This window comes from Rhineura floridana, chromosome 6 (assembly GCF_030035675.1).
Source record: "Rhineura floridana isolate rRhiFlo1 chromosome 6, rRhiFlo1.hap2, whole genome shotgun sequence".
Classification (NCBI taxonomy): Eukaryota; Metazoa; Chordata; class Lepidosauria; order Squamata; family Rhineuridae; genus Rhineura; species Rhineura floridana.
Window position 1 is genome coordinate 7,430,573 of NC_084485.1, and position 18,903 is coordinate 7,449,475.

The following is an 18,903-nucleotide window of genomic DNA, read 5'->3' on the forward strand; positions in this document are numbered from 1 at the left end:
CAGTTAAGTTGATAAATTAATAAGTTAGGAGTTAAAAGGCATTGAGATATCATGAGGTTTCTCGACTTCAGCCAGGGTGAAATAGTTGTTTAGAAAAATAAAACTGGCAAAAGCTAATGACGAGACGAAAAGCTCACCCGACGCCGTATGCAATTGAATTCCCGCCTCCCCCAACAGCAACACTTTGGAGCACACACATACATTTCAGTGCACTTTACTGTCACTTTCCTTACTGCAAAAAACTGAGGGTGTTTTCTGTTTGTTTTTTGGATGTAGGTTTGTTATGCAACCCACTGAAATTACACAACCTGAACCACAAATTATGCACCACAAATAATTGTGTTTCCAGCATTTGGAGAAATTGCAGGGGTCAGTACAGCCAGAGTGCAATGGATGAGCCTAACCCTGGGAAAACCTCCTTCGTGATCAAGGATGTGATTGAATCCCACCCCAAAACAGCAACAGTCTGGAAGCCTGAAGTGTCCAGCTGAGCATGCAGAAGGAGCCATTACCAAACTTCAGCACATGCTCATCCTACTAACAAGATGACTCATTTTAAAAATTAGGAATTTAAGAGTTCTTTTCATAACACTAATGTCAAACTTGCATGTGTGTGTGTGCATGTGTGTCGTCCTTTGCTCCGTGCTCCTGGTGTCAAAAAACCTGGACGGGGCGCTATGCTTGCCTCAGTTCCTATTTTTCCACCTGGCTGAAGATGTCATGCCCGGGGAAACCCATACCCGTCTCAGTCCCAACGCAGGGCAGCGGTGGATGTATGTAATGTATTCTGAGTTTCTTTCCTGGACATTTTTGTTCTTTTTCTTAATAATGTTATTTGTTATTTAGTTTAATTTTTATAAATTGAATTGCTTTCATTGATGTATTTTTATACTTGTGTTTATTTTTCTTTGTAAGCTGCTTTGTGGGCCTTTGGCCGAAAGGCGGGGTATAAATAAATTTATAATAATATTAATAAACTTTTTGTACCCAATTAGGAAAGGAAACAAAAACAAGGAGCACATCTTTGACTAGAACTTTTCAGGCCTATCACAAAACACAATTCCAGCTGTCCAATTCATGGGATACTAATGTCTAGAAGAGACTGAGAGATAAGCTACCCAAGGTGGCACAAAGGCACTCAAGGCCTCTCCATCCTGCAGCAGCTGATGTGGGCCAAGAAGAGAAAGACTTGTGTGACCTAGGAGGTTCATGTTTGTACTGCTGTCATGGCATGGATGGGCAGAAGGGAGGCTTGGGCACGCCACCATCTCATTCCACACAATTTTAGTGTGAAGACAAGAGGTAATATGAATGTATCATAACCTGCCTTAAGAAAGGAACATTGTAATGCATAAACATGAGAGCCCCTAAAACTTGGGCAACATAGTAATTAGACTTCAGAGTCAACTCCATACACTTAAGTCTACTTTTATTACAAGAGACTAATCCTGAACAAGGAAAGGCACCATTTTGGAAACACTCTGTTGGTGTTAATGCACAGTGTGATCCAATGCAGTACATTAATAACAGAATTTAATCCTCTACCTAGGTCTTCAGCCTTCGAAAGGGAAAGGACTCATTTCAAAGAAAATGCCTCCACTACAGCATGTGTTTAAACAACCACAGGCTGCAATCCTATGCACATCTCTTTGTGAGTTTAGGCCCATTGTAAATAGTAGGATTTACTTCTAAGTAAAGATATATAATATGACATCGATTGTCTTCCACCACCACTAGTGGATGGTCTCCCTCTTGCTTGCTCTCTCCCTCCTTCTTAACTGTCAAAGGCAGCTTGACGTTGACAATCTATAGCTTCCCATCGCTCTGTATCGTTTCCACTGCTTGAAGATCTGACATTCATCAACTGTTAGGGGAACACAGCGGGCTACGGAGAGAAGGGGGCAATTGCTGAGAGGAGAAGAAATATTTCTTTTCAAAAAATCAAGTTCCTTTGTAGCTGTGATTAATTTATTTGTCTCTGGGCACAAAGACGGTGTAAGACTTGAAGCTTACTAGGAAAACCCATAGAAGTCATTAGGATTTATTTTCAGATAAAAGTGCAACAGATTGCGCTCTAAGGCGGGACTGACTTCCCAGTAAACACGGACAGCATTGCACTGTTACATTTCCCTCAGGATGGCGCGCATGTAAAGCTCCGTTACTCTTAGAGGGGCTTCCTAGTGTTGAAGCCTTGACCGCTGGGACAGGCCCTGGCTCGCCGGCCGGCCGGCCGGCCAGCCACCCCCGCGAGACCTGCAATGTGTTCCTACCCTGCACCGTGCACGATGATGCACCGCCTCTCTCCAGCCACGCAGAGCTTATATACAATAGCAGCCGCCCCCTGCAAGGACTCCGCTTTCAGCGTCTCTAGCTGGTTCTTCTACGTCAATGCACTGCCTCCAAGTTTAATAATGCAGTCCACTACAGCCATTGCACCGGCACAGTAACCCACCCACCGCTAGGACCCGCTTCCCGAATCTTTAGCCCACCCCCCTTTTGGTGACATCATTTCCGGTCCATGTTATTAACTCTTTGCACTTCATCCGGCTGACTTTGTGCTAATACGCACAAGGCATTCCCAAGCAAGCGTAGAGTTAGGTTTGCACTCTAGTAGAGTAACGTGCATTGTTTGCTAAGAGGTAAGATCGGCGGTATTTAATAGAGCATGCTCCCAGGGAAGGGTACATAGGATTGCAACATTAGTGTATTGCCTGTACTGCAGCGCTTTATCATGTGCAGGATGGATCCTTGTCCAACAGGAGTTCAGCAGGGAGAGAGAGCCTGTGGCCCTGTTGTTGAACTACTGTTGTTGTTATAGGCGCAGCGGCTGCCAGGGGAGAGGATCGTCGCCATGTCTACGGCTATGAACTTCGGGACTAAAAGCTTCAAGCCGAGGCCACCAGACAAAGGCTCTTTCCCTTTGGATCATTTCGGTGAATGTACAGCATTCAAAGAAAAATTCATGAAGTGTCTGAAGGAAAATAGGTTTGAGAATGCTTTGTGCAGACAGGAATCAAAAGAATATTTAGAATGCAGAATGGAGAGGCAACTTATGTCCAAAGAACCGCTGGAAAAGTTGGGATTTAAAGACCTAATAGAAGAGAAATCAGAAACCCAACCTAAGACGTTGTAATGAAGAGAAACGAAAAGGGAGAAAATCCTGACCATCTCTTATGGAAAGCAGCAAATCTGCAGTAGTACATATTGTGCATTGTATATTTCAAATGTGATTGCAACATGAAGTGCGCCTTCAAAGAAAATGCTGTAACTGTTGGCCAAATAGAGGAGTTACAGTGCAATCCTATATGCTGTCTACTCAACAATAAGTCTCATTGAGTTTAATGGGGCTTACTCTCAAATAAGGGGATAGGATTACTGCAATCCTATCACCAATTTATTGGGAGTAAGCCCCAGCGAACTCAGTGAGAAGTACTTCTGAGTAGACATGTGCTGATACAAAACAAGCCTCCCCTCTGAAAAATGAAGTTTTGTAGGAGATACAGTAAATGGTTTTCTTTAGGGGTTTGGGGTGTTAATGGTTACTTTTTGTTTTTAAATAATTGTTTTATTATGTTCATAATGTTGAAAAGTTGTTTTTGGTTATTATATTTGTTATGTCACTGTTTTATTATTTTTTGTTATTAGGAAATTGTTTTTGCAATTGTTTTTGACATGTATTTTTGTTCACCTTGTTGTAAGCCGCCTTGAGCACAATTTTATGTGGAAAGGCGGCATACAAATAAAATGATGATGATGATAATGATGATGTTATGTGCCTTCAAGTCGATTACGACTTACGGCGACCCTATGAATCAGTTACCTCCCATAAACCCTGGCCATTGGCTTTCCAGGTTGGGGTTGATGGGAGTTGCAGTCCAACAGCATGTGGAGGCCCGTAGATTCCCTATCCCATTCAATCAGAGGCAGTTTCAACAGCCACAGCAGCTGCGCTGATTTTTTAAAAAAAGGTTTCACCTATTGGAAACTCCCCTTGGGATAAAATTCATGTGGTGTAACACGAACCCTGCACTTTTTAAAATTAGAAGTGCTAATCCCTTAATAGCAGTAAATTGTACATAATTATCCTCTGTTAAAGGATGATTTTTTTTACTGAGACAATTCCCTTATATTGTTAAAAATAGAGGCTAGTTCCCGTTAGACGAAGGCAATGCACTCTGCATATGCTTTTCTCCCTCTTCCCTGCTATTTCCTTTTCAGTCGAAATCTAGTCCCTGTATTTTTGGGATGGAGGGCGTGCTTAAATCCCTCTGTAAAGCGCCATGTATACTGATTGTTACTGTCTTGATCACTATTGTTAGTATTAGTGGTAATATTAGTAATAGACAACTATTGCTATTACAACAACAAACGAAACTGAGTAAACTCATAGAGTTGACGTGACTTTCCAAAACTCTGCAGGGGTGAATCAGCAGAGTTAAAACAGAAACCAGTCCTGAACCTGACCGTTTTTTCATGCCTTTCATAGGGAAAGGAGTATAAAGGTGCCTGTTAGACGTCGAATCTTTAACTCACAGGGGCGCCTCTCTTTTTTTCTCGTCAAACAAAGGCTCAGAAATTATAAATGATCCCTCAGTACACTCTCTGGAAAAGGACTATTGGTTGGTTGCAAGTAATGTCTGTTATGATGATGTCAACAGAAAACGCCAGTGAAGATTAGCTGGGATTCTACCTTTTCTAGCAGCTGGAGCTGCTAGGGTGGGTATTTTATTACATAGCGAGTAATCCTTGTCCCTGTGGGGCAGTCTAAAGGGGCAGTGGGGAGGGGAGTTTGGTAGTTTAATTTGCATCCTCCAGTCTAAATTTGGAACAGCCAAATTTCTGCAAACTGGTCGGTTTTCTCCTCTATGCTGGATGAATGTGCGAAAATGGATTCAGACAAGAGTTTAAACGGCCAGGCAGAATATTAACTGCGAATAAGATGCTATAAATTGCTATCTTGTCATTGTATTCCTTCAGGGGGTAAATAGGAATGCATAATTGCTTGGTCATACAGTTCCTTTTGTTTGACCTCAGCACCAGAGGTATACAATGTCTGACTATGGAGGCTCTGTTCAGCTGTCATCAGTAATGACCAGTGATAGTACAGTCCTCCCAGAATTAACCTAAGCCTTTTTTGAAGCCATCTGAGGCAGTGGTGGCTATCATCACGTACTGCATTAGTGAATTTTCAATGGGACTTAGATGTTGGGTCTAATCCGTCTGTAAAACCATGATTTGGTGTTACATGGCTCAGCCTTGGGCTTATACACTCCCTTCCCTAAACCAGTTTAATTAGTGGCATTCTGGTTTGTAACAAACAAGCTTGTAACAAACAAGCTTGGGTGGGATCCCAGCAAGCAAGGATCATGGAAGAGCAAGACTCATCTCAACCAAAGTTTGGCATTACATGTGAAGTGATCCACTGTGTGAAGGAGTGCTTCCTTTTCTCTGTTGTGAACCTCCTCCCAGACCACTTCCCCAGAAGACTCATTTCTACTATCATGAGTGGCATAAGAATTATTTACTTTCTACCTCATTCATAATTTCATGAACTTCGAAAATTGTATTATTTAATTTACCTCCTAAACTAATGAACCACAAATTCTTTAGTCCGCTGCTCACCTACCTGGTGCCTCCAAATGTTTTGGACTACAACTCCCATCAGCTTCAGTCAACATAGGGTGCTAGCTAGGGTGGATGGGGGTTGTAGTCCACAACATCTGGAGAATGCTAAGTTGACAAAGGCAACTTTAGTATCTCCTTTAAAGGGAATATGCACCATCTCCACCAGTGTTTTAATTGTTTGTTTTGTATCTTGTCCAGTTCTGGGATATAGTAGGGCCCCACTCATACCGCGGGTTACGTTCTGGACCCGTGCTGAAAAGCAAAAAATGCTGAAAAGCGGAACTCATTGAATAGAATGGTGCACGATGCCCGAAAACCACCGTAAAAGCGGAACAAGCGCCGTATGCGTGGGGCTTTAGTCTCTAATTGTGTCTAATTGAGACTGCCGCATTAGCAAAACGCCGTAAAGTGAAGTGCCATAAAGCAGGGCCCTACTGTACTCTTTTTAAATGAGCTGACCAGAACTGTACACAGTAATATTAGTATGGTTGTACCATAAATTTATAGCAGTGATGGGGAACCTCAGGTCCAAGGGACTGTCTGGCCCTCAGAACTGTCCACAGGCAATACCCCCTTCCCCAGGCCACAACCTTCACTGGCCCCAATTCATACCCCAAATGTTTTTTCCTGGTTTCCTTGAACTCATAATGCCTCTTGCTTGCCTCGTTGAAGGATAGATAGAGTTGTGTGAGAGTGTGTACAAAATAGTCTGCTGTGCAAAGGTAACATTTAATTTGTTGCTTCACCTGCTTTTGCCTCTGGTCCCTCCCACCATGGGTTTATGGACCTCAAAAGGTTGCCTAGAAAAGAATGCGGCCCTTAGGCAGAAAAAAGGTTCCTTGCCACTAATTATAGAGACTAGGGATGGCCCTAGCATTAGACAGAGTGTGGTGGAATGAAGCAGCTACTTCAGATAGCAGTTGCTAGCGGGCAGTGGTGGCAGCCCCCCTAGGTGTTCCTTCTGAGCCTGCAGCTCTTTCCCTCTGTTGGAGATTAGGGATATGTGTGCCATGTGGTCTGCCCTGCACCCTGTAAAGTAGCCTGCTACCCTCACGAGTGGTGGAGGACACTCTCGTGTTAGGAGTATTCAAGTAAGATTCCACTGCTGGTCCAGTTGACTTCCGGATGCAGAATTGGGGCAGGGGGGCATTTTTGCCTTCTCCATCTGGTGGGTATTGAGGGTGTCTACTAAGGAATATATTGCTGTATTCTGGGTGGGACACCTACCTGAGCCACACCTCAGCACTGCCAAAGGGCTCTCATATGGAAAGAGTCTTATGATTCACTCTAGCCAGTCAACCTGTTCAACCGTTCCCCCTGTGCCTTGAGACTTGGGGTGCTTCCAGACTGTTGCTATTGCTAGCTAATTGTTTTATTTTTGCTGTTAGCCACCGTGAGCTCTTTTGAGGAAAGGTGGGATATAAATGTTTTAAATAAAGTAAAACAAAACAAGCTTACAGACATAGACTGGCTCACAAACTAAACCAGTCTCATTCAGAAGACCCTGTTGCACGTTTGACAAAAAAATTGGTTAGAAAAGGTTATCTTGTTTTTGGAGGTGGAGGGAATGGTTGGGAGAATGTGCATCAGTCTTCTTGATCAAGAATTGTGAAAGAATTTTCTAACATCTAAGTGGATATTGGAATATCAGTATTGTGATTAAAATGCATTGCTATTGATATGTTATTATGTTTTGATATGCATTTATTATTGTTGGAGCATTTTTGGTGTACCATGAACTGCTTTGGACACAGTCTAATCTAACTGCAGAGGCAGAAAACAGATCAAGTGTAGCAGCAATGGAATAATCTATCATTTTTTCTCTCTCTAAAGCCGGACTGCCATATCAGGGGTGTTGCTAGAGGGTGGACCCACAGGGCATGGTTCCAGATAGATTTGGAGTGATCTGGGTTATTGGGTAGCATATTAATTTGGGGAAACAATGTAAGATTACTTCATCTAGAGCTGGGGAATTAAAATAATTTGGAGCAGGATCTTATGGGAAATTAACTGGAGATAAATTAATTCAAGAGGAACTGATCTGGGATCATCTGAGCTAACAAGCAAATTCACTGAAGAATTTATGTGGAATGTTTTGAATGGAAGGTTGTGTTACATCACAGTTTATTTATCTGCTATTTTGGTCCAAAAGCCCCCAAAGCAATGAACAACATATTAAGACATACAATAAAAGTACATTAAATGCAATAATTAAATCAAAACAATATACATTAGCAAATTCACACAATGCACACTTGTGACACTAGTTACGTATTTGTGCACTGCAATCATGCTGTTGCCACAGACACTCTCTAGCATTGTACCTTTCACTTGGAAGCCAGGTCAACTCACATTTCCCACCCCCTCACATCCTGCTGCTCTAGTCTCTCACCTAGGACCAGGTCCAAGTTGACTTGCCTATTTTTGCATATGCAAATTTTATGCAACTTTGTGTCTCTGGAGCCATGCCCCAAATCTTTTATGTACCTAGCTTAAGGTACATAAGAGCTAAAACAGAAGGAGGTAGCTCCGTGGTATACTGACAATTAAGGAGAAAAGTAGAATCATAGAAAGCAGCCTTGTACCCAGTAAGACCATTGGCCCATCTAGCAGCAGCTAGATGGCAGCGGCTCTCCAGGGTTTCAGGCAGAGGTCTCCCAGCTCTACCTGAGGATGCCAGGGACAGAACCTGGGACGTTCTGCATACAAAGCAGATGCTCTTCCACTGAGATACAGCCTCTACCACCAGTGACAAAATATATCTAAGAATTATGTACTGATCTGTGCAAAGAGTTTGCTGATTTTCCCTTCTTTTTCTTTGCTTCAGGTTCCTGTGATGCTCATGCAGCACATCTGAAGAAATCATGAAATTTGTGTCACTTGCAGCCATTGTTTGGGGTATCCTGGTACCACCATCTGAGGCCAGCAAGGTGAGGAAGCAAGTAGGTGGGGCTAAAGCACTCAGTGCAAGTAAGAAAGGAAAGGGGCATTGCTAGGAGAAGTAATTGCATGACATTCCAGGCAAAAGTGTTTGAGTCCCATTGATATCAGTAGCAGGTATTTTCTATGTGCTTGACTCTCCTGTTGTATTATGGGACATAAACATAAGAAGAGCTTGCTGGATGAGGCCAGTGGCCCATCTAGTCCAGTCTTCTGTTCTCACAGTGGCCAATCAAATGCATAAGGCACAAGAAGGTCCTGAGCCCAAGAGCACTCCCCTCCTGAGGGGAGCAACTGGTATTCAGAAGCATGCTGCCTCTGGCCATGGAAGGAGAGCACAGCCAGCATGCTGAACATTTTTGTTGGATTGTGCTCTTGCTGTTTTATTACTGGTTTTGATATTCAGAAGAACGCTGCATGCCCATGAGAAGCATTCTCTGCCACTTAAAAGCTTGCAATCCCTTAGACCCATGTAAGTTGATCCAATAAAAAATGTGGCCATACCTACTGTGTGCATGGTAGAGTTAATGTCATTGTTTCTAATAGTGTGTGTAAGGCTGAAGTTCTGTGAATGCTTATTTGGATTAAGCCCTGTTGAGCTCACTGGTACTCGCTTTTAAACAAACATGCATAGGATCAGGCAGTAATACATGGATTTCTGTTGGCTGCTCTCTAATTGTTAACAGTTAACTCGAGAGCTTCTTTCCATCAGAATTTTGAAACCTGGATTCCTAGCCTTCTTCCATCTAGCTACTAGGATTTTTTTTTTTTTTTTAAATGATGATGATAAGAATAAAGCTGTGAAACGAGAAAAAGGTCACAAGTAAATTCAAGTAGTGATCCTGCTGCAATTATTTCTTTCTGTGTTGGGGCAGGGCATTTTGCCCAATGGACCTTATTCTATTTCTCTCCTATTGTGCTTCTGTAGAGCTTTGGGGACATCCGTTGCAAGTGCATCTGTCCCCCATACAGGAATATCAGTGGACATATTTACAAGAAGAATGTGTCGCAGAAGGACTGGTAAGTCAACCCTCAACAGCAGTTTTACAGTCTTTAAAGTCATAGCAAATGACCTGTACAAGCTGTAGAACATAGTTCCTCAGAGGACTATTCCCAAAGGTTTTCTGACTAAACTCTAAATTAGGACTTTCACTACTGTGAATGCCCAGGATTTCTTACCAACTGCTTCTTACTGAGAATTAGGGTCTCCTGAGGTACTACAATTCCCTACTCATGCTTTGAAGTCATAGGCAGGGAAGCGATCAAGAAATGGCTGCTGTTTTACATCTGCAGCCAACTCCCAGGTTTATTTATTTTATTATTTATTTATTTATTATTTGATTTATATCCCGCCCTTCCTCCCAGCAGGAGCCCAGGGCGGCTCACTGCAGAAGCAGCAGTTGTTGTTATTAAATCTATTATTTGCCCTTCACCAGAAGGTCCAGGGCACGTCACAGCATCATAAAATACAATATTAAAAACAGTTTAAAACAAATTACAACTAAATCACAAGTAGCCCCTCTCCCTGAAATTTGTCCAAGTGAAAGCAAAAAACAAAAAGGAAAATATGAACAAATTGAGAGAGACAAGAATGCAAATTGAAATAAATAAAAATGGAGGTGCTTATAATAGTATAAGGCTAGAAGGACTGAAAGGAAACGTGCATCTTTATTTTCTGCTTATTTTAATCTTTTTTGATCCATTCCTTTCAAGAAATAACCTAGCTCCTTATTAAACTCCCCATGCCTAGCTGTACGAAAGCTCAGTTCTCATAGCAAAAGACACACACACACACACAATATTCCACAAATTCCCAGTTTGAACTATTGTATTACCATTTAATAAGCGGAGAAATACTTGAGCCTTTTACCCTCGCCTATAGCTCCTCCTTCCTTCCGGCTCGCAAACCCAGAAGTCTCTGAATAGCCATACTTCCCTGTTTTAACTGATCTGGGGAACCATGGTTTGAAGGTTGTTAAAGTCCTGGTTTATGCTAAAGCTGTTAACCACAGTTTTCAAGTTCTTCAGGCAAAACAGGAAACTATGCTTAATAGGACCCTTCTGCATTTTATTGCTCTGTGCCATAAAAAGAGAGAAGAGACTATGTACGCAGGCAAGAGGCTTGTGCATATCTCAGTTTATTGAATCTAAATACAGCCTATTTGTAGTTGCATGTTACAATAGCTCTGCGTTATCAGGAACAGGTATGTTATACCAGCGATAGAGAATCTCTGGTTCTCCAAATGTTACTGGAGTTGTGGGTTTTTCCACTTAATCCCTTAATCTAGGGATGGGGAACCTGTGGCCCTCTGGGTGCTGTTGGATTACAGCTCCCATTGCATTATGCTATATGCGCCCACTCAACCACTTTGATCTGCAGAACAAGCACTTTTTACAAGTACCACATAAAGTTAACTCTCCACTTGTGAGAAATGAACCTTTTACTGTGGCAGCACCTCTTCTCTGGAATTCCCTTCTCTGGAACTTCCTATTCTCTGCAATTAGAATGGCACCTAATTGTTGTATTGTTTTCAGTGCCTGCCAAAAACCTTTTGTAGTTTTGATAAGCCTACCCAGACCTGTGGTTTTATTGTGAGTGTTTGTTTTTAAAACTGTTGATTTTATCTATGTTTTGCTGATTTCATTAGGTTCTATGCAACTAAGTTCTACTCAGAATAGACGCACTGAAATTAATCTACCTAAATTAGTCCTGCTTCTCGGTTTCAGTGAGTTTACCCTTTATATGAGTAAGATTGGATACAACTCATTAGGTTTACTTCATTTTATGGTCTGTTGATTTCCCCCCGCCCCCCCAGTATTTTCTTACAAATATTTTATATTATTTTTTGTAAACCACTCTGTTTTTTTCTTTAAATTAAGCCGTATATAGATCTTGTTAACTAAAACAAATTTTTAAAAAAATCCTGACCATTGCCTGTGCTGTCTGGAGCTGATGGGAACTGGAGGGCCAAAGGTTATAGCCACTCCTTTTGTACTTCATGACACAGGAGGTCATTGATTCCCACAGTTGATGCTTGTTTCTCATCATTTCAGTAACTGCCTGCATTTGGTGGAGCCCATGCCAGTGCCAGGGAACGACGTTGAAGCATACTGCCTGCTGTGTGAGTGCAAGTATGAAGAGCGAAGCACCACCACCATCAAGGTATAAGACAAGCCCATCTTTTATACCAGATGCCCCTATGTCTTCTTCCTTTTTTCTTCCTCACTGTATTAAACGGAATTTCTGCTATTGACAGTTTTGAAGGCAGAGTTGAATGGTGTTGAGGGTGTGCCCATGAAGGAGGTAGCACTAAGACACTATGTTCTACCAAATGTTTCTGCATTGCTGAAGGTCTAATTCAATGGTTGTCATGTGAGTTTAAGAACATAAGAAGAGCCCTGCTGGATCAGGCCAAGGGGCCCATCTAGTCCAGCGCTTTGTTCTCACAGCAGCCAACCAGTTGCCCATGGGAAGCCCGCAAGCAGAGCTACCCCACCAGTGATTCCCAACAACTGGTATTCAAAGGCACATTATCTCTGGCAGTGGATGTAGGATATAGCCATCAAAGCTAATGGCAAGCAATAGCCTTATCCTCCATGAAAATGTCAAATCCTCTTTTGAAGCCATCCAAGTTGGTGATCACCACTGCCGCCTCTTGGAATGAATTGTATCGTTTAAGAAGTAGTGGTGCAAAATGTGGCAGTGCGATTGCTCCCTGGGGCAGGGTATCACCAAAATGTCACCCAGCTGCTGAAAGAATTGCACTGGCTGCCCATTAGCTAACCAAGCTGAGTTCAAGGTTCTGGTTTTGGTGTACAAAACCCTATGGAGCTTGGGATGAAGATACCTGAAAGATCGTCTTACCCCTTATATACCCAGTTGATCACTGCGCTCTGCAGGTGAGGGCCTCCTGCAGATGCCATCTTATCAGAAGGTCTGTTCTGCACAACAGAGGAAGTGGACCTTTAGTGTTGTGGCACCTACCCTTTGGAATTCCCTCCCCTTAAATATTCGGCAAGCACCATCTCTGTTATCTTTTCGGCGCCTACTGAAGACCTTCCTCTTTCAGCAAGCCTTTTAAGTACAGACCTTATCCCAGTCTGCACCTGTGTTGGAATCGCTTTTTAAGATGTTTTTAAACCTTTTTTAAAAAGATGTTTCGTTTTAATATGTTTTAAAGTCTGTTTTCAAGATGTTTTAGAGTGTTTTTAGTGTTTTTATTTGCCACCCTGGGCTCCTTCTGGGAGGAAGGGTGGGATATAAATGTAATAAATAATAATATACTTTTTTTTGTCTGTCCTGAATTTTCCAACATTCAGCTTCATTGGATGTCCCCAAGTTCTAGTATTACAAGAGAGGGAGAAAAACATCTCTGTATCCACTTTTCTTCACACCATGCATAATTTGTAGCCAGAGGTGCAACTGCAGAACCTATATAGTGGTTATAGCATGTGGTTGCTGCAGAGTTATGTCCGGCACAAGTCAGTGGAGCAAACCTGTGCCTCAGTGCCTTTATCAAAAGTCCCTCATTCTCACAAGCAGCTTGGCTGCCTCTGAAAACTGGCCTAGATTAATCAGGTTGATACAAGGGGGGGAATGAACTATTTTTTAGATAGTTGTATGGGAGTTGGCTTCTGGATTGCTTAATTCTTGCTTCTTGGATTGCTTAATTAATTTGATGACTACCTTGGATCAGTCAGTTCAAGACTCTTAAGTGATTCTGAAGCTACATACATGGAGCTTATTCCAGTTTGTGCCATTGACTTGATAAGTACCTAAGCAGATTTCCATTATTACAGGATAGGTTTTCTGACTTGTGAAAAATGATGGCTTAAGAATTGTTTCATCCAGATTCCTTGATGAACTTTTGCTGCTGCCTTTATACAGGTCGTCATCATAATTTACCTCTCCGTGATTGGAGCCCTTCTACTCTACATGGTCTTTCTGATGGTGGTTGACCCCCTGATCCGCAAGCCTGATGTCTACACCCAGCCCCTGCACAATGAAGAAGAGAGTGAGGTGAGTGTGAGGCTTTCCTCTTGTCAGTGAACAGTCTGAGTGGTTCCACTTGACAGACTGTGGGTGGGGGAGTAGATTGTACGGAGTATGAGGCATGGCCTCAAAGTCTGCAACTCTTACTAGCACTGTAAAGGGGCAGCTGAAGAGAGGGGATTTTTCAATCACATTTACTGTTTATCCTTCAAAGGCTTTATACGACAGACAACATCCTATCCAGCCCTTTAAGAACACAAAATATAAACGTCCTCTGCTTCCTGACAGTTAGAGACTGTCTCCACCTGACTACGGCTTATAATCCTTTCCCAGACATAGGCCTGACCTTTTTCAGTTCTAGAATTTGCCAGATCCCATGTTGCATGATTAATGCTGACACTACAGGCACAGTCTATACAACTCTGAATATGCCAAACTGGAAAGGTTTCATTTATTTAAATTTTATTTTTCTGACCATGTATATGCTCAGGGTGACTTTGCTCCATTTGTTTTCTTTATTTTTATAGCAAGTTTTAACACAAAAGAAAGAAAGAGGGGAAAATAAGGCAAAAAAGGAAAACATGAGCCCACATTAATGACATAATGACCTTCAATACATCCATCTCAGTTTAACTGTATAAGTTGCTTTTGCTTGTTTGTTTCGTTCTCGTCTGCTCCATGATTGGGTGGGTGGTAGTAGACTCCAACCACCATATTCCTTTTATTCCTTGCCCCATTTATTTTAATCCAAATACTCTCGGTGTCTACCAAGCTCATCCTTCTGTATTTCTGTGCAGGGATATATATTTTTAACATTTTTAACAGCAACACACATCAGCCACAGCCAGCATGGTCCAGTGGCCAGTGATGATGGGAGTTGTAGCCTAACAACATCTGGACAACTGAGGCTGGGGAAGGCTGCTTTAGAGGGTTTGACAGCAACGGATTAAACAAAAGCTCATATTGTTGGTGTAAATTAGTGTCATAATTTTTAGTGGAGGAATTATCACCATTGCAGTTCCTTGTCATTCTTTTGATGCCACAGCCATATCATAAGATGTAATTGAGAGCTCGTAATAGTTTGAAGAATTAGGGGGAAATATTATCACATGGAGACATCTCATTTGTTGATAACGACATAGTTCTTTGCTCTTTGCACATACGTTTTGCTTCGAATGTCCTTTGTATGTGTCACTGTGGAGCATTGTCATGCATCTAAAAGGCATTGTCCCATTGTAGATATTTTATGTGTTTCTTCTTTTGGTTTGCAGGATGCTCATTCATTGGCAGCTATACGTCCTTCTGCCAGCACCCGAGCAAACACAGTGTTGGAGAGAGTGGAGGGAGCCCAGCAACGGTGGAAGCGTCAGGTGCAGGAACAGCGGAAGACAGTGTTTGATCGACACAAGATGCTGAGCTAGAGCTTACTGAGGATTTACAGTCTAGGAGTAAGCAGCAGCTGCTGGTTAGCTGATTTCTGTTAGCCACTACGAAGTCTGAGATCTTGCTTAAAACATGTTGCACTTGCCTTTTCTAGTTTGTTTTTGCTTATTTTCCCTCTCAGAAAGCAAGCTAAGTTGAAGGAAGCCACTGGCTGCGCATCCCAATCTATGTCTTTCCCATTGTCTAAAACAGGTGGAAACTTATGGACCTTGAGATGTTGTTGGGCTACAACTTCCATCATCCTTGACTTTTGGCCGTGCTGCAAGGAGCTGATGGGAGTTGGAATCCAATGACATCTGAAGGGCCACAGGTCCCTCATCCTTGGTCTGAAACAGCCTTTCCCAACCCTTGGGTCCCCAACTATAACTCCCATCAGCCTCAGCCAGCATGGCCAGTGGTCCAGAATTATGGGAACTGTAGTCCAGCAACATCTGGGGACTAAAGGTTGGGAAAGGTTGATCTAAGACATTTCACTCACCAAGCAGCATTGCCCTTTGATTTAAATGTGACCTTTGGGAAGTCCGAAAGACCAACTTTTAGCTGCTTTGTATCTTTTTAGAAGCTGAAAATAGCTGCAAATTATGCTGGTTCTTGTAATCTGTCTGACGAACATCTAGATTATCTATGAGAAATGGGGCACCATTTTTGTTGTTGCTGAACTTTTGCTGTTTCAAAAATCATACAGAGAAGTATTCTGGTCTTACATAGAGAAGACTGCTTTGAGAATCTGGCACCAATAATTAAAAAGCAGAATAAAGGAAATGAATTTAGCAAAGGGACCTGTTACATTTGAATCATGAATCCTCAGAGGTACTTCCTTCACAGACTTTCAGGCTGGTTAACCTTGCACCAAGCAAATAAAAAGAAGGGAGTCAAGTCAGTTTGGAATCAGTGGTATGCCATAGGTTTAGCACTACATGAAAAAGAGTACTTCAAGGTGGGGGCTGATTGATGAATCGGTGCTGTTCATGCATGCAAGTTTTTTGCGGCATCCACACAATGTCGTCATTATCAAAATGCCAGCCCATACTTAATTTGCATTTAATCCAGATTTCTCCTTACTGCAGAAAATTTGTTAAGTAAAAATAACCCATTATCCATCTGCAGTCACTGCTGGGTGAGGGGAAGCTTGTTTAGCACATTTATTTATTTTATTTTTTGCTATGCAGCTTGCCTTGTGTTTGCTGAAGTTTTGGTGGGTGGCATCTATCGCCACACCCTCAAACTTCCATTTGCTCCTCACCTGAGCACAACCTAGCCATTTTGTTTAGAGCAGCTCACATGACACAAGTCTGCCTATTTCTACCAATTGCTGCATGCTGGAGCCATATTCCTGTTTCAGAAACCCAGTTAGGAGGAGCTCTCCTCTTAAGATCTCCACACTGTGCCGTTGGGGCATTACTCCTCAGATGGCAATTGCAATACCTGCATTGGGCTTAAATAAATAATACCAAAGTCTTGCATAAGACCTTTAGTCAGAAAAATACCACTCTTGTGCAAAAGCTCTGTTTTATTTATTTATTTAAAAATCCCAAATGAATATTGTGCAGACATACACCCTCGTCCAAGCAGAAGCCTCCATTTTGCCCGCTGTGAACCGTTCTAACTAAGGCTAGTAACATTTGCTCTTGTGCTGTTCTGCTGTTCATGATTTTTTTTTAATGATGCATGTGCACAGGTACAGAAATAACGTTGTGCGTGCCCAGAACAGAAAAAGACAGCATAAGGTGGGACAGGAGTGATAAAGGAAGGGACAAAAAGACCAACCCAACAATGTTTCAGCAAATTCCATCAGCCTCCACCACTGGTGTGGATGGCAAGCAACAGAATAGCAATGGATATGCATGATGGGGAAAAAAGGCCAGGAATGTGTGGAAGATAATGTGCCAAGCACACACACAGCAAAGATTGGATCTGAACAGCCCATTAGAGATATGAAGCCCCTAGCTGACAGCACCCAAATGGTCCACCATTTTTCCTTCCCCTTTCCTCCACTAGCATGGTCACAAAAAGAAGAATGGACACATCCTTTTCTAGATTTAAACTAATTGCTGTTTGTGGTTATGTTAACAACATTGTTTAGTTTAAATTATGTTTTGTTCAAGGTGAGATCAAACAATAGTTTCTGATTGTGGCTTGTTTCAATAAACCATTGTTAAAACTAACCCCAGTTTCTGGTTTGAAGTCACAACAAACTGCGGTTGGTTTAAACTAGGAAGTAGATGCTTGCAGTCTCTTCCTTTGATGCAGGAGTAGGGAGAGCTTGAGCCAAGGCCTCTTTCACATAGTGTTAAATCAGACCAACAGGTTTGCATGTGCATCTTTCAACTGTGAAGTTGTAGCCATTACATGGAAGACAGATTGTTGCTGTGTACTAGCTTTGCAGACAACAGTAGTTAATCATTAGATTAGGTCTAAGTTAACACTGGGTTCCAGAGAATCTTCAGTGGGGAGTACAAATACTTGTTTGCATAGTTCCACCTACAAACACACAATGTTTCAAATATAAAATATTCACAATAAAATAATACCATTGTATTTCCTTGACTCCTCCTTGTGGAAGGTGCTTGCATGAGTATCTTGTGCAAGAAGAACTATCATTTAGCAATTTGTTTCAGTATTAGAAACTGCTCTGGATCCCAGTGTAAAATGTCACTTCTAAAAATATTGGGTTGTATTCAACATAGTGCTAAGGCGAACGTTCTGTCAGCACAAGGATTTTTTCTTGCTCAACAAAATGTTCTCCCCTTTCCTCCCAGCAGATGCCCCCTAAATCTGTCCTGGGGTTTCCCCCAAATCTCCAGAGCAGATTTGAAGATAGTGCAAAGTGTGTACAGGGGGAGGAGGGGGGGACGTTCTGTTGCCAAGCAGAAATCATTCTGCTAGCACAATTATGTAGCTGAATACTACCCATTGGATTTTAACTTTAGATTTTAATTTGGTTTCCCAGGGTGCCAGATCAAATCTGGGTATTTGTTTACAGTGATATTCCAGTCTGCAGTAGTCATTTTGTTTGTTTGCCCACAGTTGGCAGCCTAGCTATGTATAATATGGCTGCTTATCACATGCATCAGCCTTCCCCAACTTGGTGTCCTCCATATGTTTTGGACTACAACTCCCATGAGCTGGCTGGGGCTCATGGGAATTGTAGTCCAAAATATCTGGAGGTTGGGGAAGGCTGAGATGCACTAACAGCAGGTTGTCAGTGGCGACTCGTGGCTCCATGTCCTGGAACAGTGAAATCCACTCTGGGTTTTAGTCTGAAATTTCAAGGAGCCATCAGCCACCACTGCACGTTGTCCTATTAACACGGTGCCACTGGTGAAGGGGAATTAGTTTTAACCTAGTGCCGTAATGTAATGTAGTAATGATTTCTCAAGTGAAAAAGTCAACAGCAAGAGATCTTAAAGGATGACCAGTATTCCTGCTACATGAGAAAGTATATCTGTATTAAATGATCTGTTCTATTTCCTTAAGGAATCTCTAGTGGATTGAGGAATCCTTGTTACTATGCAGTATCTTTTCATTAAACAAAGAAACTGGTGTGTAACCCTTGTGTCTTTCATGTTCTGGATACTTTTCATGAGCAAGGAGTTATGAAACATCTCACAACATTTCAGAGAATGGGTAGAATCATGTGGCAAAGGAATGACCCCCCAAAAATGATGCTAAAATATTTGTAAGGTTCCAGCCAGGTTGTCCCTTAACACTTCATTAGATATCATCAGAGTTGCCAACTTTTAAGTGGAAGGACAAGGTAGGAGGGTGGTTCCTCAAACCACACCTACTTGTCAATCAGCTGACATCAGTGGGTGGGTTTCAACCCTGCTTGGTGCAACTTCACCAGCAGTTCCCCACTCTTAATTTAAAATGTATAAGCCAGTTTCTATTAAAATATTCTA

The 18,903-nt window shown here is 42.1% G+C and overlaps 1 protein-coding gene and 1 long non-coding RNA gene across 3 annotated transcripts; one reads left to right on the forward strand and one right to left on the reverse strand.

Moving 5' to 3' along the window:
* Nucleotides 1–1,412: 1,412 nt before the first annotated feature.
* LOC133387008 (uncharacterized) lies at nt 1,413–2,446 on the reverse strand. The gene is made up of 2 exons (XR_009763342.1): nt 2,271–2,446; nt 1,413–1,885 (listed from the first exon to the last, which is right to left on the reverse strand). It is a non-coding gene; the product is annotated as an uncharacterized LOC133387008 (long non-coding RNA).
* Nucleotides 2,447–2,528: 82 nt separating this feature from the next.
* Nucleotides 2,529–18,551, forward strand: LOC133387007 (proton-transporting V-type ATPase complex assembly regulator TMEM9-like). 2 transcript variants are annotated; one of them, XM_061630896.1, is made up of 7 exons: nt 2,529–2,639; nt 4,568–4,716; nt 8,453–8,555; nt 9,494–9,585; nt 11,620–11,728; nt 13,454–13,585; nt 14,830–18,551. In XM_061630896.1, exons 3-7 carry the CDS (start codon nt 8,490–8,492, stop codon nt 14,977–14,979), a joined length of 549 nt encoding a protein of 182 aa, XP_061486880.1. In that variant the 5' UTR covers nt 2,529–2,639; nt 4,568–4,716; nt 8,453–8,489; the 3' UTR covers nt 14,980–18,551. The 2 variants fall into 2 exon arrangements, with proteins under 2 accessions (XP_061486880.1, XP_061486879.1); XM_061630895.1 differs by lacking the exon at nt 4,568–4,716 and having other exon boundaries at nt 2,530–2,639.
* Nucleotides 18,552–18,903: the final 352 nt, after the last annotated feature.

What these genes read in the sequence shown, in the direction of transcription:
- LOC133387007 (XM_061630896.1), top strand. Translation starts at nt 8,490, where the DNA reads ATGAAATTTGTGTCACTTGCAGCCATTGTTTGGGGTATCCTGGTACCA. An exon ending in CACCATCTGAGGCCAGCAAG is followed by an intron (nt 8,556 to 9,493) that starts GTGAGGAAGCAA and finishes GTGCTTCTGTAG; the next exon opens with AGCTTTGGGGACATCCGTTG. An exon ending in ACAATGAAGAAGAGAGTGAG is followed by an intron (nt 13,586 to 14,829) that starts GTGAGTGTGAGG and finishes TTTGGTTTGCAG; the next exon opens with GATGCTCATTCATTGGCAGC.